This window comes from Mustela erminea, chromosome 6 (genome assembly GCF_009829155.1).
Source record: "Mustela erminea isolate mMusErm1 chromosome 6, mMusErm1.Pri, whole genome shotgun sequence".
Taxonomy (NCBI): Eukaryota; Metazoa; Chordata; class Mammalia; order Carnivora; family Mustelidae; genus Mustela; species Mustela erminea.
In genome coordinates this window covers 116,708,515-116,730,001 of record NC_045619.1, presented here as the reverse complement: position 1 = coordinate 116,730,001, position 21,487 = coordinate 116,708,515, and the positions used below count along the sequence as shown (strand labels likewise).

The window sequence follows — 21,487 nt, the reverse complement described above, 5'->3', positions numbered from 1 at the left end:
CACTGACTCACTCACAGAAGCCCCCAGAGGCAAGCCAAAGAGGCCTACTACACCCACTGTACAGAGGAGAAAATAAAGGTTTAGGGAGTAAAGTGACTTGCCAGTCCTCACACATTGAGCGTGTCCTGCCTAGAACCCTGCTAGATTCCCCATTCTTCTAATCTATGACTCTCATACAAAAGAATGAATTCTGGGGTGCCCCTGCTTTGGGGAGAAAGATAGATTTTCATATACATGTGATGTGTCGGGTCTGGAGCGGGGGAGGAAGCCGAGACAGGCGCCTGCCTGAAGTCACTTGTTCCATCCGAACAGCCCTTCTTTGCCCTATTCTGTTAGGATTTGGTACATGCCAGAGAACACTGTGCTGGCCTTAATGAAGACCAAACTGTGATAAAGCCACCAAGCCAAAACGAGATCCGACTTCACCACGAGAAGTGTAATTAAATTCTCATAAAACAGACACTAGCACTGGCCCATTTGCTTTCACTATTATCTATTCTTGGTTGTGCAACTGAGCTGAATAAGCAATAAAGGACAGACAGGGCCTGTGAAGAACACATCTTAAACTCCTTCAGCGGAAGGGAAGTGGCCAGACGGACCCTTGGTCAGGTAGTGCCCTCCCGAAAGCAGAGGTCAGTCTTCACTGGCATTGCAACATCTGGAAGCTTCTGGTCCACCTTCCAAAAGCTTTCTATACCCACCGTTTATTGCCTTTAATATTCCAGAGCAGACCTAAGGATCTCCATAGGCCTGACCCACACTGGGTTTCGCAGAAGAATGTCCATTTCCCCAGCACCCCTGAGAGAAAAGAGGCTCAGAAACTCTGTCTTTGCAAACGTGGTCAGTGCTTGAAGACTCTTGGGAGTCCATCTGTTCTTATGCCCAGAGACAAACCTGGCAACTGGACAACACTGCTGTCAAATTTCCACAGATGCCACACTCCTCTTTCCACCAGGCCTCACTACACTCTCACCACTTTTGTGCCCATCAGGACATGATGGAAGTTATAATGATCATAAAACACCTTGAAAATAAACATCAGTCCAGAGGAACAGCAACATATCTGCAACTAAGGGCCCACAGCTGCCTTGGTGCCTTTTCAAGCCAAAGAAGGCTAAACCCTGAGCTTACCATGTGCCCCCTCACCACCCTCAACAGAAACGTACTTCCTGGGGTCACTGCCACCCTGCCTCCCAGAAACAGGGCCCACACCTCAGGACAGGGTCAGTGGTAAGCCAAGACTGTGCAGGACAGGACTTGGAGGAAAAGCTGAGAGAGCAGCCACCTCCTGGGACGGATTAAGGGAAGGGGACAGAGTGGCCACCAGGCCCTCTGATAAGACTTATTCCCTAAGGATTGCATGCCCAGCCTTTCTGACTCTGACGGACACACTCCAGGTCTCGGCCAGAGAGATGGGCCTCAGCAAACACAATAAACCAGGGACCCTTATGGGATATTTTTCCATAGCAGAACCAGCCAGATGCCCTCAGACAGCAAGTCCAAGTCCCCCTGAGAAATACCAACAACCCTCAGGCCGGGTCTAGGCTGCTTAGGAACCAGGGCTTTTAAACCTGGTGATTCTAACTAATCTCTACAAACCAGGACTCCAAGAGAAAATATTCTAAGATGATCTTCCATCCTACAGACTACCCTGCAGGGGTCGGCAGACCCAACTCCAAAAGGCTGGCCCACTGAGAGGAAAGGAGATAAGACTGATTAGGAAGCCTAAAACAAAAGCGTCAGAGGACACCATCTCTCTCCTCCATCAAAGGTATCTACTCACCAAGGGCGAGCCAGCCTGGCCAAGGGTGGCCTTGCTTGGGCTTCCTGTCTCACAGTAAGATCTCCACTCACTAATGGGCCCACACACATGCACACGCGCGCATGTGTGTGCACATATGCGCAGAGACGCGTGCACGCACACACGCGTGAGCATGCGCATACACCTGTCTCCCCATCAGCCCACTGCTGCCAATGCCCCTTCTCTCCCCTCCACCCTTTTCTTTCCTTTCCCTTCTGCCCAGCCGCCTTCCCTTGCCTGCCCCTCCTCCGTTGTTAAAAGTAGCCCAGGCTGCCAGACGGCGGTGACACACGCCGAGAAGGACCTGCTACTCTGCTGTAAAGCAGCTCCCGGGAGTTGTTTTTGGTTCACGCATCTCATTGAATGTATTTAAATATATTATATGCAGCCACCTGGCTACACAGGCAGGGAGAGAAGCAAGAGCTCCTCCCGTGATCCCAGCAGCACGGGCACACACGCATGCGCGCGCACACACAGAGACACACATGGGCACATGTGTGCACAGACAGGTGTGGGCACACATACACATACACATATTCACACGGGCACATCTGAACACATAAACATGCACTCACACACATACACATGCATACCCACACACACGCATGCACACATACACTATATGCATGAACACCCAGATGTACACATCCATATGCAAACACATACACATAGGCACACGTGCGGGTGAGCACACACACACACACACACACACACACACACTCCCATGCGCACACGCATGAATACATGAGACAGGCAACCATGCAGAACTGACGACACCTGCACCAATGGCGAGAAGACGGAGATGCTCACATTATGAAAGAATAAAAGCGCTGGCAAAGCCAATTCCACCCTGCAGTAAAGATGGGCTCCAAGGAGGAAAGGAGGAAACAAACAGCCCTCGCAGGACCTCGGGCACGCACAGATCTCCAAGTGTCAGCCGGGCACGGAGTCCTGCACATTCCACCTTCACGAGGCCCTCTGCTTCGCCCTGCTCCCTTCCTCCCGCCAGCACCGGGTCCGGCTGGATGGCCTCCAGGAAAACAGGCTGCCACCGCATGGGATCGAGGCGAGGCTACCCCTCCAGGTCAAGTGTCCTGGTGTCAAAGACTCGGCTTAAAGCCTGCTCTGCCACTTCCTTGACAGGGCCTTGGGCTCCTGCTGAAATTCTCTGGGTCCCTTCCTCTTCTGTGCAACGCAGCCAAAGGATGGTGCCTCTCATGAGGGTACCCAGAGGACCTAAAGTGGGGGCTCCAATGATGCTTCTGACAAGGTCTCCGAAGAGCGGTCACCTCTGCTGAGCCAGTGACCCAAGACGTCAATCTGCCTGCACCCAGTTCTCTTAGGGTAAACTGAGGACCAAGTGGGTGATCATCCGTGTTCCTTCCAGCTTTCCGAGCATATTGTCATCTGTTTTCCCATCTGCTGTGATGCACCCCTTTCTCCCTTTTGGAGCCTACTTCCTTCAGACAAGCCTTTCTCCCACAAGTCTCACTCACCACTGTCAGAAAAGCCTCCCTTGTCCACCAGGGTGGTCCTCTGGTCCACACTCCACCTGCACCTCATTACATTACAGTCCCACTCTCCACTCGCCCCAACACCAAGCCTCTGCCCACACAGGCTGGTCTTCCCTCTGTCCTCCTTACTTCACAGTCACCTCTGCCTCTGAGCTCTGGCTGCTTCTGCTGGCCGGCCTTTCTTCTTCCAGCAGCCTAAATGCCAGTCAGTGCCGCCTCTCTGGGGCCCTCCCCAGTGTCAGCTCAGGTTCTCTGCCACAGCGGTCGGAGTGGTACCACTCACCTCAGCGACCAACCCAAGTTGCCCCCACAGGATCACACAGCTTCAGGAATGCACCTTCAGGACACCAGGGTTTGTCGATCTCAGCACCACTGACATTGTGGTTGGACTGTTCCTTGCTGTGGGGGTCCTCCTGTGCACCTGAGGATGCTTAGCAACATCCCTGGTCCCTACCCACTAGCCACCAGGAGACTGGGCAACCCCCAGATGTCTCCAGACATTGCTAAATGTCCCTGCAGTAGGCTGCAAACCCCCCCCCAACAGTTGAGGATAACTGGATATACTTATCTCTCTTTCCTTAAAAAGATTTATCTATTTCTTTTAAGGGGGTGGGAGGAGAAGGGGAGAGAGAGAGAGTCCCCAAGCAGATTCTCCACTGAGCCTGGAGTCTGACACGGGGCTCCATCCCAGGACTCCATGATCATGACCCAAGCTGAAGCCAAGAGTCAGACACTCCACCGACTGAGCTACCTAGATTCCCCCAAGATATAAGCCACGAGTTCCTGGAGAACAGGGTCCACGTTATTGATTGATTTTTATTTCCTCCCTAGCACCAAGCACAGGACGGTAAGTTCCTGCCAGCATAAACAAATACATGAATGAACACACAAGCAGGCACACCACAGGACAAGGGCACAGGAAGGTATTTAGCACAGGGGAACCTATATCTCTAGGTCAACCCACACCTGAACATACAGAAAGTCCCCTATGTCCTTTACTATATTGTAAACAAGAACCAGATTTTCTGAATCATTGCACCCCTTAGTGAATTTCAGCCAGGAGACTGTGCTCTGAATATAGTAGGGCTCAAGAAAAGTTTGAGGAATGAGTAATTCCCCCCTCCAGAGCGCTATTTATGGAAAAAAATTATGAACTGAAATAAACAGGAAATTGCTACTACCCCCCAGGTAAGATGGAATGACCATATTTCCATCTTCCCTGTACTTCCCTTCATTGGTGCATAAGCAGAATGGCTGTGAGCTGAGAAACAGTACTGGCAAATAGAAAAGGCCTTGGCAAGCAGGTGGGCACAGATCTGGATGCCAGATACATCCATTATGATCCGAGAGGTTGCTGGCGAGCTGCCTCTGGGAGCTCCACTTTTCTCATCTGTAGAAGGAGAAAAAGAATGTTATGCAGCACAGAATGAGGCTTAATAGAGGCATCTATGGAAAAGTCTTTCCATAGTAGGCTTTCAATAACAGTATAAATTCCTCTTCTTTGCATGAGCCAGAGAATTTGACAATGTGATTTCTTATCAACCAGATGTTAAGAGGAGAGCACAGCACTGTACTTCATGACAAGTCCTTCAGACCTTAATGTCTTCTAAGAGAAACATCACTGAGATGACAAAGGGGCAGAATGGCAGAATGTCAAAGCCACATTTGACAGATGATCCTATCCAAATGGAAGTCCAGAAAACTAAAATGATTTGCCTAAAAATCACAAGGCAACGGGTGGTCCCAGGTCTCAAAGCCCAGTCTTTTCTGCTATATCCTAGGTATATTCTCCATCACTGAAAAGGCTGGTCACCCCAACAGTGGTGGTGACAGCAAAGACTCCCCCAGTCTTACAAGAAGAAAGCTCCCGCTGCTTGTTGCCTATTCCCTCCAAAGCAGATTCACTCTGGGCGATACTGGGCCTCATGCGCCTCTGTACCCAGGGAGGTCTAAAAGCAGGTAAGTCCAGCCCAGGACAAGAGCAGGCACTGAATGATTCTGCCCCCACGGGGGAAAGGAAGAAAATACAAAGCTTTCTTCCCCATCTTGATCATCTGCATAACCAAAACCACACCCTCTCTGAGCATCCCACTTCTGCCACCCCACTTCTGGCCTCATCAAATGACCCACAGAGAGTTCTTCTTCCTGTGATTCCTTCTCCTCCCATGGATGATGAACAAGGTCAGTCTGTTCCAGTGCATCCGTTAAGGTTCTGGAACTGTACACAAGGATTTGGCCAAGACACCCTGGCAGGTAATGGGCAGTTAACTCGCATCAACACCCCATAAAGGAGCTTTCTCAAAACCCCACAGCTAAGTGACAGACAGTCCACCAATGATTCTATGTTCTGCTCTTGCTGGTCTCCTCTAAGGTGAAAAACCACCCCATTTCAAGCCCATCTGTTTAAGAGAGGCAAAAAGCAGCCCTTCTTTGGGTTGTTTCAGCCAAATTCTATCATAAAACCCCATATGTGCCACCCCCTAGGCAGAGTCTCCTGGGGAGGGATTCAGATTTGGGGGGAAAATTGATCCTAATGGCCCAGGGCCAGCTACATGAAAGTGTTTACTTCTGCTTTGGCTCTTCCATGTCCTTTTTTCATTTTGATTTTTTTCTCAGAAGCCACTGGAAGGTAAGAATATCATGAAATATGCATGAAGATATGGATTGTGGGCAGCAAAGATAAAGCGGAACCATTCTCATCAGAATAAGAAAAAAGGTACAGTCTCCGGGCCATGAAACAAGACCCAGAATCATCCATCCGCATCTTAGCCAAGGTTACCAGTCACCCTCAGTGGCTTCACTGGGACAGCTCTAAAGACTGAGGCTGATAAAAAGACAATGTAAGGAAAAACCACCCAGGAAGCTTTTACTTAACCCCATACCCTTTCCATCCCTCGTGGCCCATCAATCAATAAGATAAATGGTATTAAGGCACTAAGTTTGATAAGGACTCAAAACAAACAAACAAACAAACAAAACACAAGTCCAAAGGCCAAGAAAGTTGATTTCAGGTAGGACCCAATGCAAGTCATGTACAATTAACATATCCACCACTAGAAGTGTATGTGGATATTGGCCACCTAAATTCTATTGAGAAAACTTAGAGAAATTTTTAACTTAGATGACATTCCACGGAAGAAAAGGCTTTGGCATAGACAACAAGGCAACACCATCACTGCTCCTCTTCAAGACTTCCTGAACACGGGAAAGAGCAGGAATGAAGCTGTAGCATGAAAAAATATGTTCAGGAGACAATGACTTGGATGTTTTCTAAATCCCAAGATCAGCTCATAGCCTTAAGATCAGCCAGTTTCCCATCATCCCCTGTCCATCTCCAAGGTCACCTTCCCCCTTGTTCCTCATCACCCATTGCCAATTTAGAAGTCAGAGTGTCTTTTCTTTTACCAAGCCTCTCTTGGAGACCTCCAAACACGGAAATTAACTCAACTCTTCTGGAAATGGTCCCTTGCTACAAAATCCACGTTTTTATGCCAGTCGGAAATCGGGCACCTTTTTGGTTCTGGAGTTCAGCCATATCTGAGCCAAAGAGCTCCTGGAAAACTCTGTTACCCAAACCCACCTACCCTGGCCTACCTAAGGCCTTCCCTACCTGGATGACTCAGAAGTCTCCTTTCCTTTTGTCCTATTGGCACCAAATGCCAATACTCTAAGATCTGGGCCATGGGGCACATCAGTTCCTCCAGTCTGTTCCAGCTATCTCAGCACTGAGGCCTAGGTTCCTAGTCATCACATCTGTTTCGCTTTCCTCCATCATCACAGCCTCCTCTGACCCCATCTTTCTCTTGCCACTGGCCCTTCCCCACACCCATGCAAATAAACAGGTTCCTGCCACCTCCTTCATCACTTGCTTCTGGCCTTAGTACTTTCCACTCTAATCACCTAACTCAGACTTCCTTGCCAATTTGTAAGCTTAAGTTTAATCAGTTTTCATAAACCAGCCTTTTGTGAATTATTGTGTGCTTTCTAGCCCTGGTCATTTGAGGTACACGTAATAAAAAAATTAAATAAGATGTATTAAAGTGTGAATAAGTGCATTTTGTCATTTTAAACAATGTTCACCTCAGGTCTTAATACATGGGGACAAACCAAATCTTAGAGCTAAAAGAATGTAAGCCCATAACAACTGTAAAAAGAACTATGACTTGTTTTCAAGTGTCATTAATGTATTATTTCCACTGTAATGTAGCTCAAGTCTATGACTGCAGCAGAGTCTGATAGCTGTTCCCCACTAGTCATGTTCTTTCTTCTATGGAGAGAAAGGCCCTGATTTCCAGCTAGACCCACACATCCCACATTGGAGACTCTACTTCCCATCTTCCCTTGCAGTGAGGTACGACCAGCTGTCTCAACTCTGGCTGGTTCACACGTGCCTTTTGCCCCTATCTCTCTGTCCCTTCTTCCATTCCACTGCCTGGAGTAAGGCTGTCCCTGTTTTATACCCTGAGATCAAGGCCACACAAGGCAGAGCAACAAGTTAGATGGGGCCTGGGTCCCTGACACCATGAAGAGCCACGTAAGCCCTAGACCACCCACGAGGACTTGTGCAAGAGGAACAGCACTTATCCCATTTGACTTATAGTTATCTGTAGCTTTCTATGACTTGCAGCCAATTGTACCCATAACTGATACAGCCATTAAAGGGTAAGAATGAAAGTTTTAAAACTGGATATGAACTTCATAAAGACATTAACAACCAAAGTAATTTACTAAAACACTTGTCCACATCCCTTAGAGAACAAAGGGATATTTAAGAAAACATTTGTTTAAAAAAATGTTTTGTGGGGGGGCGCCTGGGTGGCTCAGTGGGTTAAAGCCTCTGCCTTCAGCTCAGGTCATGATCCTAGGGTCCTGGGATTGAGCCCCACATCGGGCTCTCTGCTCAGCAGGGAGCCTGCTTCCTCCTCTCTCTCTGCCTGCCTCTCTGCCTACTTGTGATCTCTGCCAGTCAATTAAATAATATCTTTAAAAAAAATGTTTTAGGAAAAAAGAAGTTTTCCTACAGTAGGTGAGTATATACTTCCAATTTTTTAAACATATCAACATTATTAAGTCCTTTGCAGATGATACAATAAGTCCCCTTTTGCATTCTTTCTTTATTCTACTAGCATAACACATTGGGATGTTTTTATCCTTTCAAAATCGTGTAAATGTTTGTTTCTCAACTTTTCCAAGGACATAAAACCTTGAATGAGCACTATGCCCAAATGAAACATTCTTGCATTCTGCATTTCTTAGAGAGTGAAATATTTTGCTGCCTTACCTGGGAAAAAAGTCTTTGAGTTTTAAAATTAAGATAAATAATTTTTTTAAACTGGGAAGAACAAGACAACCCATTTAAAAGAAGTACCTTGGGTGTCTCCTGGGTGGCTTAGTTGAGTCTCTGACTCTTGATTTCAGCTCAGGTCATGATCTGAGGGTCCTGGGATAGAGCCCCAAGTCAGATTCTGCACTTAGCAGGGAGTATGCCTGTCACCCTATCTCTCTACCCCTCCCCCACTCATGCCCTCTCTCTCTCTCTCTCTCTCTGAAATAAATAAATCTAAAAAAAAAAATCTAAGATGCAAGCTGCTTCTAGTTCTAAAAAAGGTGTGGGGGAATACCTGGGAAATTGAAAAGTGCATATTATTGTTTGAACTAATCAGAAATATTCTTTTTATTTCATTCTATAGTCACTAAAATTGATGACATCATTATGTCCTCTGGTATTAGAAGGTCTTATGTGCAGTTCGTAGAAGAAAAAAACTATTGGTCCACATCTGGGAACTTGGTGGCAGCAAATAAGTCAAAGGCATTTTCCTTTATCATAAATGGCATGGCTGTAACTGGGCCAGTGAATTTTGCACCGCAAAATTCCCAAGGGTGAAAAGACATGCTTGCTTTTGAAGTAAACAGAATCTGAAGTTTTCAACCCACAAGTTCACAGTTCACTTTTTTTCCCATTGAGGGATTTTGACAGTAGTGCTTTTAATTCTAAGTAAAAAGATTTTCACCTGAAATAGAAATTCCACCTCTAAGCTCCTCTTACCTGATGGATTTCCAGTTTATGTTTACAGTTGGTTTATCACTGGATCTCAAATTCAAAACAGTGAGATCATCAGCTCGGACCCGACCAAACCAACGCAGGTGAAGAGCGACAAGAAAATCCAAGGCAACAGTGAATACGAAAGTGAACACAGAAGTATCTGGCTTTGTGACCCACTAGGCATCAGTGGTGGGGGATGAGGGGTGGGAGGGCGGGCAAGGAGGCAGCAGATTTCCCTTCCTGTCTCTGAATTTCCAATATAATGTATGTGAGCCAGAGAAAGAGAGGCTCTAATGTTAGAAATTAACATGTATTCCTAACACAAACCAGCTAAGAAGAAAAAATGGCTCAAAAATAAGCTGCATGCCAAAAATATACCGAGCAAAGCTAGCCCAGGGTACAACATTGCCCACAGATAATCCACCCTAGATAATCTGGTTCTATAACGGAATTTAAGCTGCAAGCTGCTTCTAGTATTTACCTTCATCTGATGTACTGTACTATAAATGGCTGAGATTTGCCTGGTCAGTACTGACTTGACACCTGCCAGTCCTGAGATACCCCTACCTTTCTAGGCATTTCACAGCTTCCCCTGGAGACCACCAGCAAGCCTGTATTCCCCCCACCGTAAGCACAGTGCTGAAGAGATGTCTATAACCTTAACCCATGTCTCAAGTCCAAGGATAAATCCCCTGTAATATCCCTCCAATTATTCTCACCACCGCATTTCCCCTCAATGTCCCCAAATCACAATTTACGCATTTTAAAACTACATGCATTTTCCATTTGTCCTTCAACAGCTCAGGGGAGGAGAGGAGCAGAATTCTACTGAAAAACAAGTATAACCTCAATTCACTTAAACGCATCCCACAAAAAGTGAGTAACTTAAGACAGGTATACAAACAGGTTGATGTCGGGGGCACTATTCTAGACTACAACACATAATTAATCTTTCCTCCATGAGAATTGGAATGTGCTTACAAATTCCTCATGGATTTATGTTAGTGGTGGTTTAATCTGATTCTGCATTCATTCTCTGAGAGGGCGATTTCTCCACTACCTAAGAAATTTAATTGACACCATTTATAAAAATACCATTCCAATGGTAAATTCATTCTCAATGACCATAGTACAAACTGGGGTTGGGTCTGAGCACTGAGACAATTAAAAACATGATATGCGATTCTTCCAAACTCCACCTTGTTGGCCCAAGCAGGAAAATCATAACCACCCAATGAATGTGTTTGTTTCCCTCCCCCCCGACCCCAAGCAAATGTTACTGATTCATCATAGGTGATCAGCATACTTGCCAAGTGGTCCAGTAAAATCAAGATTTTTTTCCCAACATTTCAGATTTGTCTTGTCACTTCTTACAGGAAATACATCTAAATGGAGTCTCAATGAATCAGATGGCATAGGGTTATGGGCCAGGTCAGGCTTGGGCCACTGAGGTGCTCTCCAAGACCTGCCAGTCCAGAAATGCCCTCTATTAGGAGTTGAACCATGTTCTTTCAAAATCCATACTCTAAATACCTAACCCCCAATATTTTAGGATGCAACCTTAGTTGGAGACAAGGTCTTTATTGAGGTAATCAAGTTAGGGTGGCCCCCAATACTACATGTCTAATAACCTTTCAAAAAAGGAAAATTTGGACAAACAGACAACACATAATGGGGAGATGATGTCAAGAGACACAGGGAGAAGAGGGCCATGCAGAGCCAAAGAGAGAGGCCTGGAACAGATCCCTCGCTCACAGACCTCAGAAAGAGCCCCCGCGCTGCCAGCACCTTGATTTAATCGGGCGCATCAGGTACCTTGGGATGGAAGCCCTTGGAGCCAGCAGTGATGTCACGGACTCTCCTTCCCAGAACTAGCTTTACCTTCTCAGATTGGAGGATGGGGGGGAGCAAGCAGACAAGACATGCAAGGCTCCCCTCCACTTAGCTGGGTTAGGAAAACAATGGAAATAAACAGTCTAGGCTGAGATGCAAGAAGACAAGTCATTTTCATGGGAATATCACTGAGAGCAGCAAAGGTGAGAGGTTAAGGGGAAAGCATCAAGGGTTATAGAAAGAGCCCTGGGTCAAGAGTCTAGACACACTCTGAGCACTCAGCCTTGGCTTTGCCACTAATCAGATAGGTGGTGGGATAATCTTTTCAGCAGTGAATAAAGGAATGTGGGGATCCAGAGGATCTGGCTCAGTTGTCCCTTATCTATGATCCGTAAATACATTTCCAGCCATCGGTGAACTCCTGCAATGGTTTGCAAAATTGCAGGGGTGTATGCCTATGTGCATTTCTCTTGTGAAAAGGGGCCCAGCTTATAGCAGATATTTAAGCAATGTGGAAAGGTTAAGAATTTGCTCAAGGGGCTCTTGCAAGTTTCCTTCTTGCCCTAACACTCTACAGGCTATTGTCATTTGCCGCATCTTGACTGGGCCACTATGCACCTGAAAAGTTGTGCCTGCCTACCTCAAGGCTTCAGTCTAGGCTCCACGATTCTCACAGAATCACTTTGCTGGCCACTTGCCTTGTTTTTTGTTTTTTTTTTTTTCTTTTAAGATTTTATTTATTTATTTGACAGAAAGAGAGAGACAGCACAAGCAGGCAGAAAGGCAGGCAGAGGGAGAGGAAGAAGCAGGCTCCCCACTGAGCAGAGAGCCCGATACGGGGCTCGATCCCAGAACCCTAAGATCGTGACCTGAGCAGAAGGCAGACACCTAATCAACTGAGTCACCCCACCACCCCACCACTTGCCTTCTAAGAGACACAGGCAAGACCTATTTTCTGGACAGCCAAGGAAGAGACTGGAGACTGCAAAAATTGTTTATAGAGCTTGCGTCATCAAAAGATTTGCCTACACGGCAAAACAAAACACACACAAAAAAACCATGTTACAATGCCCTGTTATTAGTAAGAATATATAAAGCAAGTGTTCAAGGGTTTTACCTATTAATAAAACTTGTTGCACCTGCCAAAGCTGGCCATCTGTGAGGCACAGAATTAGAGCCATGGAAGCAAAGAATCCATGCCTGGCCAGAGAGGGGGGCTACAAAATCATCCCGAGAAGATGAACAGTCTGGGGTCAATGGCAGAGCCAGGAGCAGCCAGGGCCTTATGTCCAGCTCAGGGACCCCAAAGCTCCAGGCCTGCTAGCCAATCACACGTAGCAGGTAGGCAGGCTGGAGACCCACAGGCAACTGTGGGGGTTGGGGCAGCCAGCTCCCTGGACTGGGAAGGTCCCCCTCTTGAACAGGGCCCTTGCATGAACAGGTATGGTTGCAAATGAGGGCAGCTGTGTGTGCATTTTCTTTTTAAGTTTTATTTATTTATTTGAGAGAGAAGAATGCATGAGCAGCGGGGTGGGGCAGAGAGAGAATCCTCAAACAGACTCCCTGCTAAGCTCGGAGCCTGACTCCAGCTCCAGGCTCACTCCCAGGACCCCAAGATCTTGACCTGAGCTGAAGTCAAGGGTTTGCCGCTTAACAGACTGAGCCACCCAGGTGTCCATCTGTGTGAGAATTCCCGTTCACCACAGCTTTCCAGTGAGTAAGATTCACGAAGAAAGTGTTCTAGGCTCTCAGCTATGAACCTCCACCTTAGAGAAAACAGCGGGGCAAAGGCTCTGGGGATGGCAATCACAAAATCCACAGTATTTTCTCTCAGTGAATCCTGTGACATAATTCACAGGTGACAATGAAGCACCACCTGCCTGGTTCTCAGAGCTGGTAAGTGACAAAGAGAGGCTCTAGCCACCCTCTACTCAGTCTCCCACGGTGCATTTGGGGAGTCTTTCTTTCTGGTGGAATTTCCTTTTAGGCAACAGGAATTTCTTCCCCCGACCCAAACACAGGGGAAAAAAGTATAGTAATAATATGCACCTCCTTATCCTAGTATCACTCAAAAAGCAAATTTAAAGTGACCTTTCCCCATGAGGCTGGATGAGTTTTATAGCAAAAAACAAGTTAGTAAGATAAATATAAGTATTCCCACAAAACCAGTATCACTCGATTTAACCTCTGTCCTACCTCTGGTGACTACTTCATCCAGTCTGATGAGCTCAATTAACCACTGTCAGTTAAACTCCAGAACAATGCAGCCCAAACATTCCCAGATATTTTCCTTCAAAGCTTGAGATTCCGTCTTCAGACACCTGACACGCCATCTTAGTCCGTTCAGGCCGCTATAACAAAATACGGCAGACTGGCCGGCTTCTAAACAATGGGCATTTATTTCCCACAGGTCTGAAGGTGGGAAGCCCATGATCAAGGTCTGCTGAGAGCCCCCTTCCTGGTTCCCAGCCTGTGTCCTCACGTGGCAGAAACAGGGAGGAAACTCTCTAGGGTCTCGTTCCTTAAGAGCACTAACCCCATCATGAGGGCTCCACCCTCTGACCTAATCACCTCCCCAAAGCCCCACCTACAGACACCATCAAACTGGGGGTTAGCTTTCGACATTCAACTTCTGAGGGGACACAAACATTCAGTTGATAGCATACGCACGCTCATACCCCCCACGGACCCGTAGTTACAACCAAATGCGTACAGAGCAGGAGGATTCTGGGAAAGGCAAGGAAATGGGCCATGAAAATGTGATGTGTCCAACTCAATAAACATTTATCAAATCCCTGGTGTCCACGTGGCCCTATTTTCCTTTTCATCACCTGGCGAATGAAGCAGGTGAGCCCAGCCTGACTCCATCACGCTAAGCACATTCACTGTGGGGCAGTGGGGCTGGCATCCTGGCCTTGTTCTTTGACACCATCCTGTCTCTTCCCTCTATCTGTCAACCCTCCCCGCCCCATCCCCTCCCTGTCCTCTGTTTAAGCTGAGTCAGGTCCCCGGGTGCTCTTTCCACACTGCAAGAACAGCCACGGGTGGTAAAAGAATCTAGCAAGTCAGAGTGTCCCAGCGCCCTGCAAGCAGCTGGCTCTGATGACAGTTCCAAGGGCAGTATTGCTGTTTCACAACACTTATCACACTGTAATTAATTTCAAAACAATGTCTCTCAAGTCCTGTGCCTCCCTGCACCAGGCAGGGAGGGAACAACCCTCCAGGGGTTTCCCGGGCCAATTAAGGCTTCGCAGCCATGGCTATGGTGCAGGGTGCAGGGGGTACTAGAGATTGTACCCAGAGAAACCTGGAGACACACCAGAGGAGCACCCGCCCATTCCCTCCCACAGCCTAGCCATGTGACACCAAAATCCTGAGTGCCTGGAGGCACCTGCAAGTGTGGCTGTCCCCTTCACAGCTGTCCCATGTTATCTGGAACAGGGGAACATGGTGTCCAGCAACACGTTCCCCGTGTGCTAAGGGTGCCGCGCTCCAGGCCGCACACGGCTCTCGGCCGAGCTGGCCTTGGCCTGTAAACAGACACTGGGACAGATGGTCAACCCAAGGCAACCGTGCAGAAGGGTGCATGGATGGTCCCAAGACCACAGGCAGCTACACACTCTAGTAACTACCCCAGAAGGGGATGGGAGGAAAGCATTCCATTCACTTAGGTCACATAGATGGTCTATATTAAAAAATGGACTCTGGCCCGTGCATGATATACTCACTATTGCTTACTGCTATGGCCTGGTAAGTCAACCCTTGTTTTGTAGGGGACTCTGAAGATAAAGTCATTTTCCCGGAGGATATGAGTCCATGGAATAGGAAGCATCCCCAGGTGTATTTCGCTACCATCACATCCATGGTTTGGGCACCCACCTCTGTGGTTTCAGGGACCTTGGAAGCTTTCCATCCTCAAAAAAAAAATCCACACCCTTGAAAGAGTTAACCTTGAAAACCTCACTCCAGACTTACTATTCTAGGAAGCATAACACCAGGCTGTTATCAGTCACTTCTACCTTCCAGTGAATGATGCAGTGAGAAGGAGAGCAGACAACATCTGTGAAGGGAGGGGACTTGGGAAAGAGAAGGGGGTATTTCCCATGCTTGTGTTCATCCACAGAAGTCACCCTGTTGAGATCCCAGTATGCCCAGATTGCAAAAACGAGAATGGAGGGACCATGAACCCATCAGCGCTGCATACATTAATACATACTTTTACAGTATGGGCAAGGCACTGCCCCAAATTCACACTCTCCATTTCAGATCTCCATGCTTGCAGAAGAGAGCTGAGGGTCTGGGCAGAACGTAGTGTTCTGCTGTCAGGACAGAGAAAAATCTTAGTCCCAGTGACTCTTCAGAACTCTGGAACCTGATACCATCTTTCTGATAACAGAAGTCCTTCTAAGACCTGTCAGGAATGACTGCAGTTATCTGGTGCCTTTCTTCTGGGACCTGTATCATCACAAGGCTGAGCTGAGGCCTGCAGCAGGCGTTGAATGTTTACAGGAGGACTCCAGGGTTGACCTAGAGTCAATCCAATGAAATCAAACCCAAATAAACGAAAGAAGCACACATCAACCAGAGTTCGTTCTGTCACAGGGCCACCCCAAGGCCACCCCAGTTCTTCGAGAACAGCCCATGAGATAAGCCATCAAATGTAAACCTCCTGAACTGATCAATGAGTGCTCAGTGTTCCATTGAAGATGCTGGTAGTAGAGGGGTAGTTCATTTGAGGTAATCTATGCACAAATCAAAATTTTCCAGATAAAACAGAGAACTTGATCATTAAAGGACCACAGAAGAATCCTATTTCAATGGGAAAAGGTAGCTCCTAATTTCTTCTTTTGCCTAGGTTTAAATTTTTGTGCTTTGAGTTTCCTAAAAGCAGGGTCCCTATGACAGCCACATGCAAAAGAGTGAAACTGGACCACTTTCTTACACCATACACAGAAATAAACTCAAAATGGATGAAAGACATGTGAGACAGGAATCCATCAAAACCCTGGAGGATAACATAGGCAGTAATCTCTTCGACATTGGCCACAGCAACTTCTTCCAAGATACATCTCTAAAGGCAAGGGAAACAAAAGCAAAAATGGACTACTGGGACTTCATCAAGATAAAAATCTTCTGCACAGCAAAGGAAACAATCAACAAAACTAAAAGGCAGCCTAAAGAAAAGATATTTGCAAATGGCATATCTGATAATGGGCTAATATCTAAAATCTATAAAGAACTTATCAAATTCAACACCCAAAAAACAAAGAAGCCAGTCAAGAAATGGGCAGAAGACATGAACAGACATTTCTCCAAAGAAGATAGCCAAATGGCCAACAGACACATGAAAAAATGCTCATATCACTGGGCTCGTATCACTGGGTGATAGGGAAATACGAATCAAATACAAATCAAAAACACAGTGAGATACCACCTCACACCAGTCAAAATGGCTAAAACTAACAAGAGAGGAAACAACAGATGTTGGCGAGGATGCGGAGAAAGAGGAACCCTCTTACACTGTTGGTGGGAATACAAACTGGTACAGCCACTCTGGAAAACAGTATGGAAGTTCCTCAAAAAGTTAGAAATAGAACTACCCTATGACCCAGCAATTCCTCTACTGGGTATTTGCTCAAAGGATACAAACATAGTGATTCAAAGGGGTACATGCACCCCAATGTTTATAGCAACAATGTGCATAATAGCCAAACTATGGACTATGGAAAGAGCCCAGATGTCCATCAACAGATGAATGGATACAGAAGATGTGATATATATATAGATATGTATATTCTGTTATATATATATATATATATATTTATTTATCAAATATATATCAAAAAATGAAATCTTTCCATTTGCAACAATGTGGATGGAACTAGAGGGTATTATGCTAAACAAAATAAGTCAGTCTGAGAAAGACAAATACAATATGCTTTCATTCATATGTGGAATTTAAGAAACAAAACAGATGAACATAGGGGAAGGGAAATAAAATAAGATAAAAACAGAGAGACAAACCATGAGAGACTCTTAGCTATAGGGAACAAGCTGAGGGTTGCTGGAAAGGAGTGAGCAGGGGGATAACGTAATAGGTGATGGGCATTAAGGAGGGCAGGTGATGTGATGAGCACTGGGTGTTATACACAACTAATGAATCACTAAATTCCCCCTCTGAAATTAATGATACTCTATGTTAACTAAATTGAATTTAAATAAAAAGCTGATTTTTTAAAAAAAAGTAAGTCCCCTACTGCTATAAGTCTCTGACCCACTGCCTGCTAGTCAAAGACTAAATGGTAAAAGACCTCGAATCTGACTTCTCCACTCACTCTCTGCCTTCTCATGAAATCCTGTCCTAGATAAGAGGGCATCTTGGATGGGCCACAAAGTATGTTTTGATTTGACAGATGGTTGTACTAGTTAGGGTTCTACACAGAAACCAAAGCAATAGAACCAGAAACAGAACCAAAAAAATAAAGAGATTTGTTATAGTTATAATTGGTGCACGTGATTATGGAGGCAGACAAGTCCCAAGATCTAGAGTGTGAGTCAGCAAGCTGGAGACACAGGGGAGTCAGAAGTACAGCTCAGTCTAAAGGTTCACAGGCTCAAGCCCCCAGAGGAGCCCATGTTGCTACTGAATCCAAAGGCAAGAAGAAGTCAGCGTCCCAGTTAAAAGGCTGTCAGGCAGGAGGAATTACCTTTTATTTGGGGGAGGGTCAGGCTTTTGTGCAATTCGGGCCTTCAGCTGATTGGATAAGGCCCACCTACATTAGGGAGGGCAATCTGCTTTACTCAGTCTGCTGATTTAAAGGTTAATCTGATCCAAAAACACAATTCACAGAAACACCCAGAATAATGTTCGACCAAATGTCTGGGTACCTTGTGGCCCAGTCAAGCTGACACATAAAATTAAGCATTACGATGATGATGCCCATCTTTTGCAAGGGAGAATACAGGAGGAGGTGAACAGGCCCCACATGAATCTGAGGATCCCAGAGTGAACTTGGCCAACAGAGAGACCATGCTGCAAAGATGGAGCCTAACCACGGGACCCCCAGGAGGGAAACTTCTTTAGCACCAGGCCCTCTAGGAATCTCGTAGCCAGAGCTTCAGATGGACACCACAAGGACTCAGCTAGGGTTAAACTCTGTTCTACTGTTAATAGTGCCCTTGCAAGAGGTAGTCACAGACTGCTACCGCTATCAGGTGTTAACCCCGAGCTAATCTGCAGGGAAACAAATAGTATCACATCTTGGCATTTGGAGCGATTTTCTTTTCAAAGTTCCAAATTTCCCTTCTCTGCGACCTTGGACCCATGACTCCTGGACAAAGTATTAACCCTGTCTGTTCATGGATAAAAACACTGAATTAGAGAGAGTTTGGTGAGGTGTCGCCCTCGCCATCCAAGTCCCTGCCTTCCCTCCCAGGATACCTGCAGTGCTCACAGCTTGCCAGCCAGATCCTTGACTTCCTCCAGCTTTCAAGGCCATGTCTGCCCAGGCCTTTCCTGTCCTCCACCAAGAGAGGTGGCTGGTGGCTGGTGGCAGCCAGGTCCGGGTGGGTGAGCCTCTCTCCAACTTGCTGGTTTGCTGCCCTGGTCCTTCTCCTTTCCCTGGATTCACCACAACCACACTGCTATGACAGGTGGAAGCAGGAGCATTATGGGCTTCAGAACCAGTACAGTACCCTCAAGAAGCCCCGTCCCCCGGAGACCAGGTGTCCTGAGGCGCCTAAGTCTTTCAGCACAGGGGGATGGCCAGGGGCAGCCAGGATCCTCGGCCCCAACTCCCACCCTTTCCCCGTATCCATTTCCCACTGCAATCATTGGCTTTAGCCATATTTGCTAAAAATACACCTCGCTTCCTTGTTACACTTACTAATACATTCTATTTCAGGCCTGTTTGCATTCTTACTTAGAAATACCAGCATGCGTTGCAGCGAAAACTTGCAGGATGCTATAGCTTTTCCTTCAGGAAGGTTCCCCTCTGCTCTGCTGTGCTCGGCCCACAAATCCAAGAAGCAAACCTTTCCTCGCTGGAAGGGAACTGGGTATGAAACCTTTCCTCACTGGATGGGAATCAGTGACGTAAGGAAAGAGGCTGCCTTGGGGGAGGAAGAAAGAGGCCAAGAAGAGACTCAGCTGGGCACACAGTGGAGCTGGCGGTTGCTTCTTGGCACACCTGCCCATGGGCACACAAACCCCTCGGCCCCAGATTCACTGTCGCCCCAGAAGCAGCTACAGAGTGGCCTCTCCACGGAAGCCACACAACACAAGTTAGAAACCTGGACAACATGTAAAGAAAGCCACAAACCAGGCTGAACTCTGTGAGCCAGCCTCTGGAAGCTGTTTTCTGCGTCCGGAGCCCAGCAAAGTCATTCTTTCCACTGCACAGTGGTCCCCTTGTATGAGCTCATCCTCCCCCAAGCTAATGTCCCTGCTGGCTTCCCTCGGCCGTTTTGGAAGAGCTCCCTGACTTTCCTGGCGTTTCCAAGAACTTTGGCTCTCTCCTATAATTATGTGGAGGATAATGACAGCTCTCCGTCTCTGATCTTTGCCTTCCTGGAGGGAAGGAGGTGGAAGTACCGTATGACCAATTTCAAAGGCCTTAATTCATGCATCCTTCTTCCTATTTTATCCTGGGAACTCCTCTATTGGCTTTCCTTTCTCCTAACACACATTTACCACATTTTCCTCTAACTGGAGATGAACCGCGAAGGGAAACAGTGACTGGGTACTGCTGGCAGCAGAGAAGGAAGGCATGCAAGGAAGGGAGAGGAGAAGGGACGGTAGGGCTGGGGCCAGACCCGGGGAGGAGGTGGGAGTCTTGGGGGGCAAACCAAGCTCAGAATGCAGCTGGTGCAATATTGATGTCTTTCTGACGGCCAAGCTCATGCGTGACAGGTGCATGGATGAGCACAGAGGGAAGCATTCAGAATGCCGGCTCTGCTCTGCCCTTTTCCAGTCTCAGGACGTGGCCTGGGTGCACATGGCTGAATTTGGAGCCATCATTGTTCCCCAGGTATGAAATCACCTCATTAAAAATACAAAAACAGGGCGCCTGGGTGGCTCAGTGGGTAAGCCGCTGCCTTCGGCTTGGGTCATGATCTTGGGGTCCCAGGATCGAGTCCCGCATTGGGCTCTCTGCTCAGCAGGGAGCCTGCTTCCTCCTCTCTCTCTCTCTGCCTACTTGTGATCTCTGTCTGTCAAATAAATAAATAAAAACCTTAAAAAAAATAAAAAAATAAAAATAAAAATACAAAAACAATTTGAAAACAAAGCATGAGACTGAATGATGGTCCTCTCAACTAAGAGAGTTGGGAGTTTCCCAAAGTCTGGAATGGGGGGAGGGGGAGGGTGCGCTTTCCCCAGCTCCAGGCACACAGTGGCCAGGCAGAGATGGTTAATGGCAGGTAAGAGAGGCTGATCCACCCAGACACAGTAATGAAGGATCACGAGATAGAAGGAACAGGAAGCTAAGGGTGAGTATTTCTCTAACTGCATTATCTCTTTTGCACACTTAGCTAGCCTGGTGATCTGGCCAGGGAAATGATCATTGACCACCTGAAAGAGATCTTAATGTCTGAAAATCTCCTGAATCCAAGCAAGAGCAGATCTTATGCACCCATGCTTGATTCTACCCTTAGAAACAGAGAATATTGGTATAAACAGGGAACCCTCCATCACCATCACGATATCCCATTGGTGGGTTCAGATGATCAAAATAAGCCTTCACCGCTACAGTATAGCCTCGGGGGCTGCCACTGAATTCAATCACATCCGCATAACAAAAGACAGTCACAACCAGGGACTGTTTATCACCCCGTGTGCCCAGTCTGCTGAGGCTTCAAGCCCTCAGAGATGCAAATATGTGTGTAATCCATATGCGCATATGGAAAAAACCCACTCACACTGCAAAGAAGTTTCCCAGAACCTCATCCCTTTTCATTTTCTTCGCTATTCCTCTGAATAGCTTGTCTTGAACACTATAGCTGCCAAGACAGAAGAATTCACTGCTTGAGAAGGGGAAAAAAAAAAAAATTCTATTATTCAAACTTTCTTTCCTTGAGCGGAAGGAGAATAGTGAAAGGGGCTGGTGAGCTTTCTTTAGCAGGAAGAAGGTTATTTCTCCATTTAGCTTCCAGGCAGCACAAAGGAAAGTGGGATGCAGGGGAGCTGCCCTGAGCCCTCCACCAGGAGCCCCCACGCCCCTCAGCTCAGACAGGACTCCAAGAAAGGACCTACTCGCTCTCTGTGCCCCTCCCCCCACCTTGCCTGGAGCATTCCAG

General features: G+C 46.9%; 1 protein-coding gene across 3 annotated transcripts in view; it reads right to left on the bottom strand.

Annotated features, from left to right (window-relative positions):
- Window positions 1–21,487, bottom strand: part of CAMK1D (calcium/calmodulin dependent protein kinase ID) — a 436,223-nt gene that overhangs the window by 311,796 nt on the left and 102,940 nt on the right. The window contains exon 1 of one of the 3 annotated variants that reach the window (XM_032349416.1): window positions 1,784–2,073. The exons of the other annotated variants lie outside the window; for them this stretch is intronic. Within the exon in view, the coding sequence (XP_032205307.1) occupies window positions 1,784–1,872 (89 nt within the window). The 5' untranslated portion in view covers window positions 1,873–2,073. Of the gene's footprint in view, window positions 1–1,783; window positions 2,074–21,487 lie in introns of those variants that run through there. 3 annotated transcript variants of the gene reach the window in all.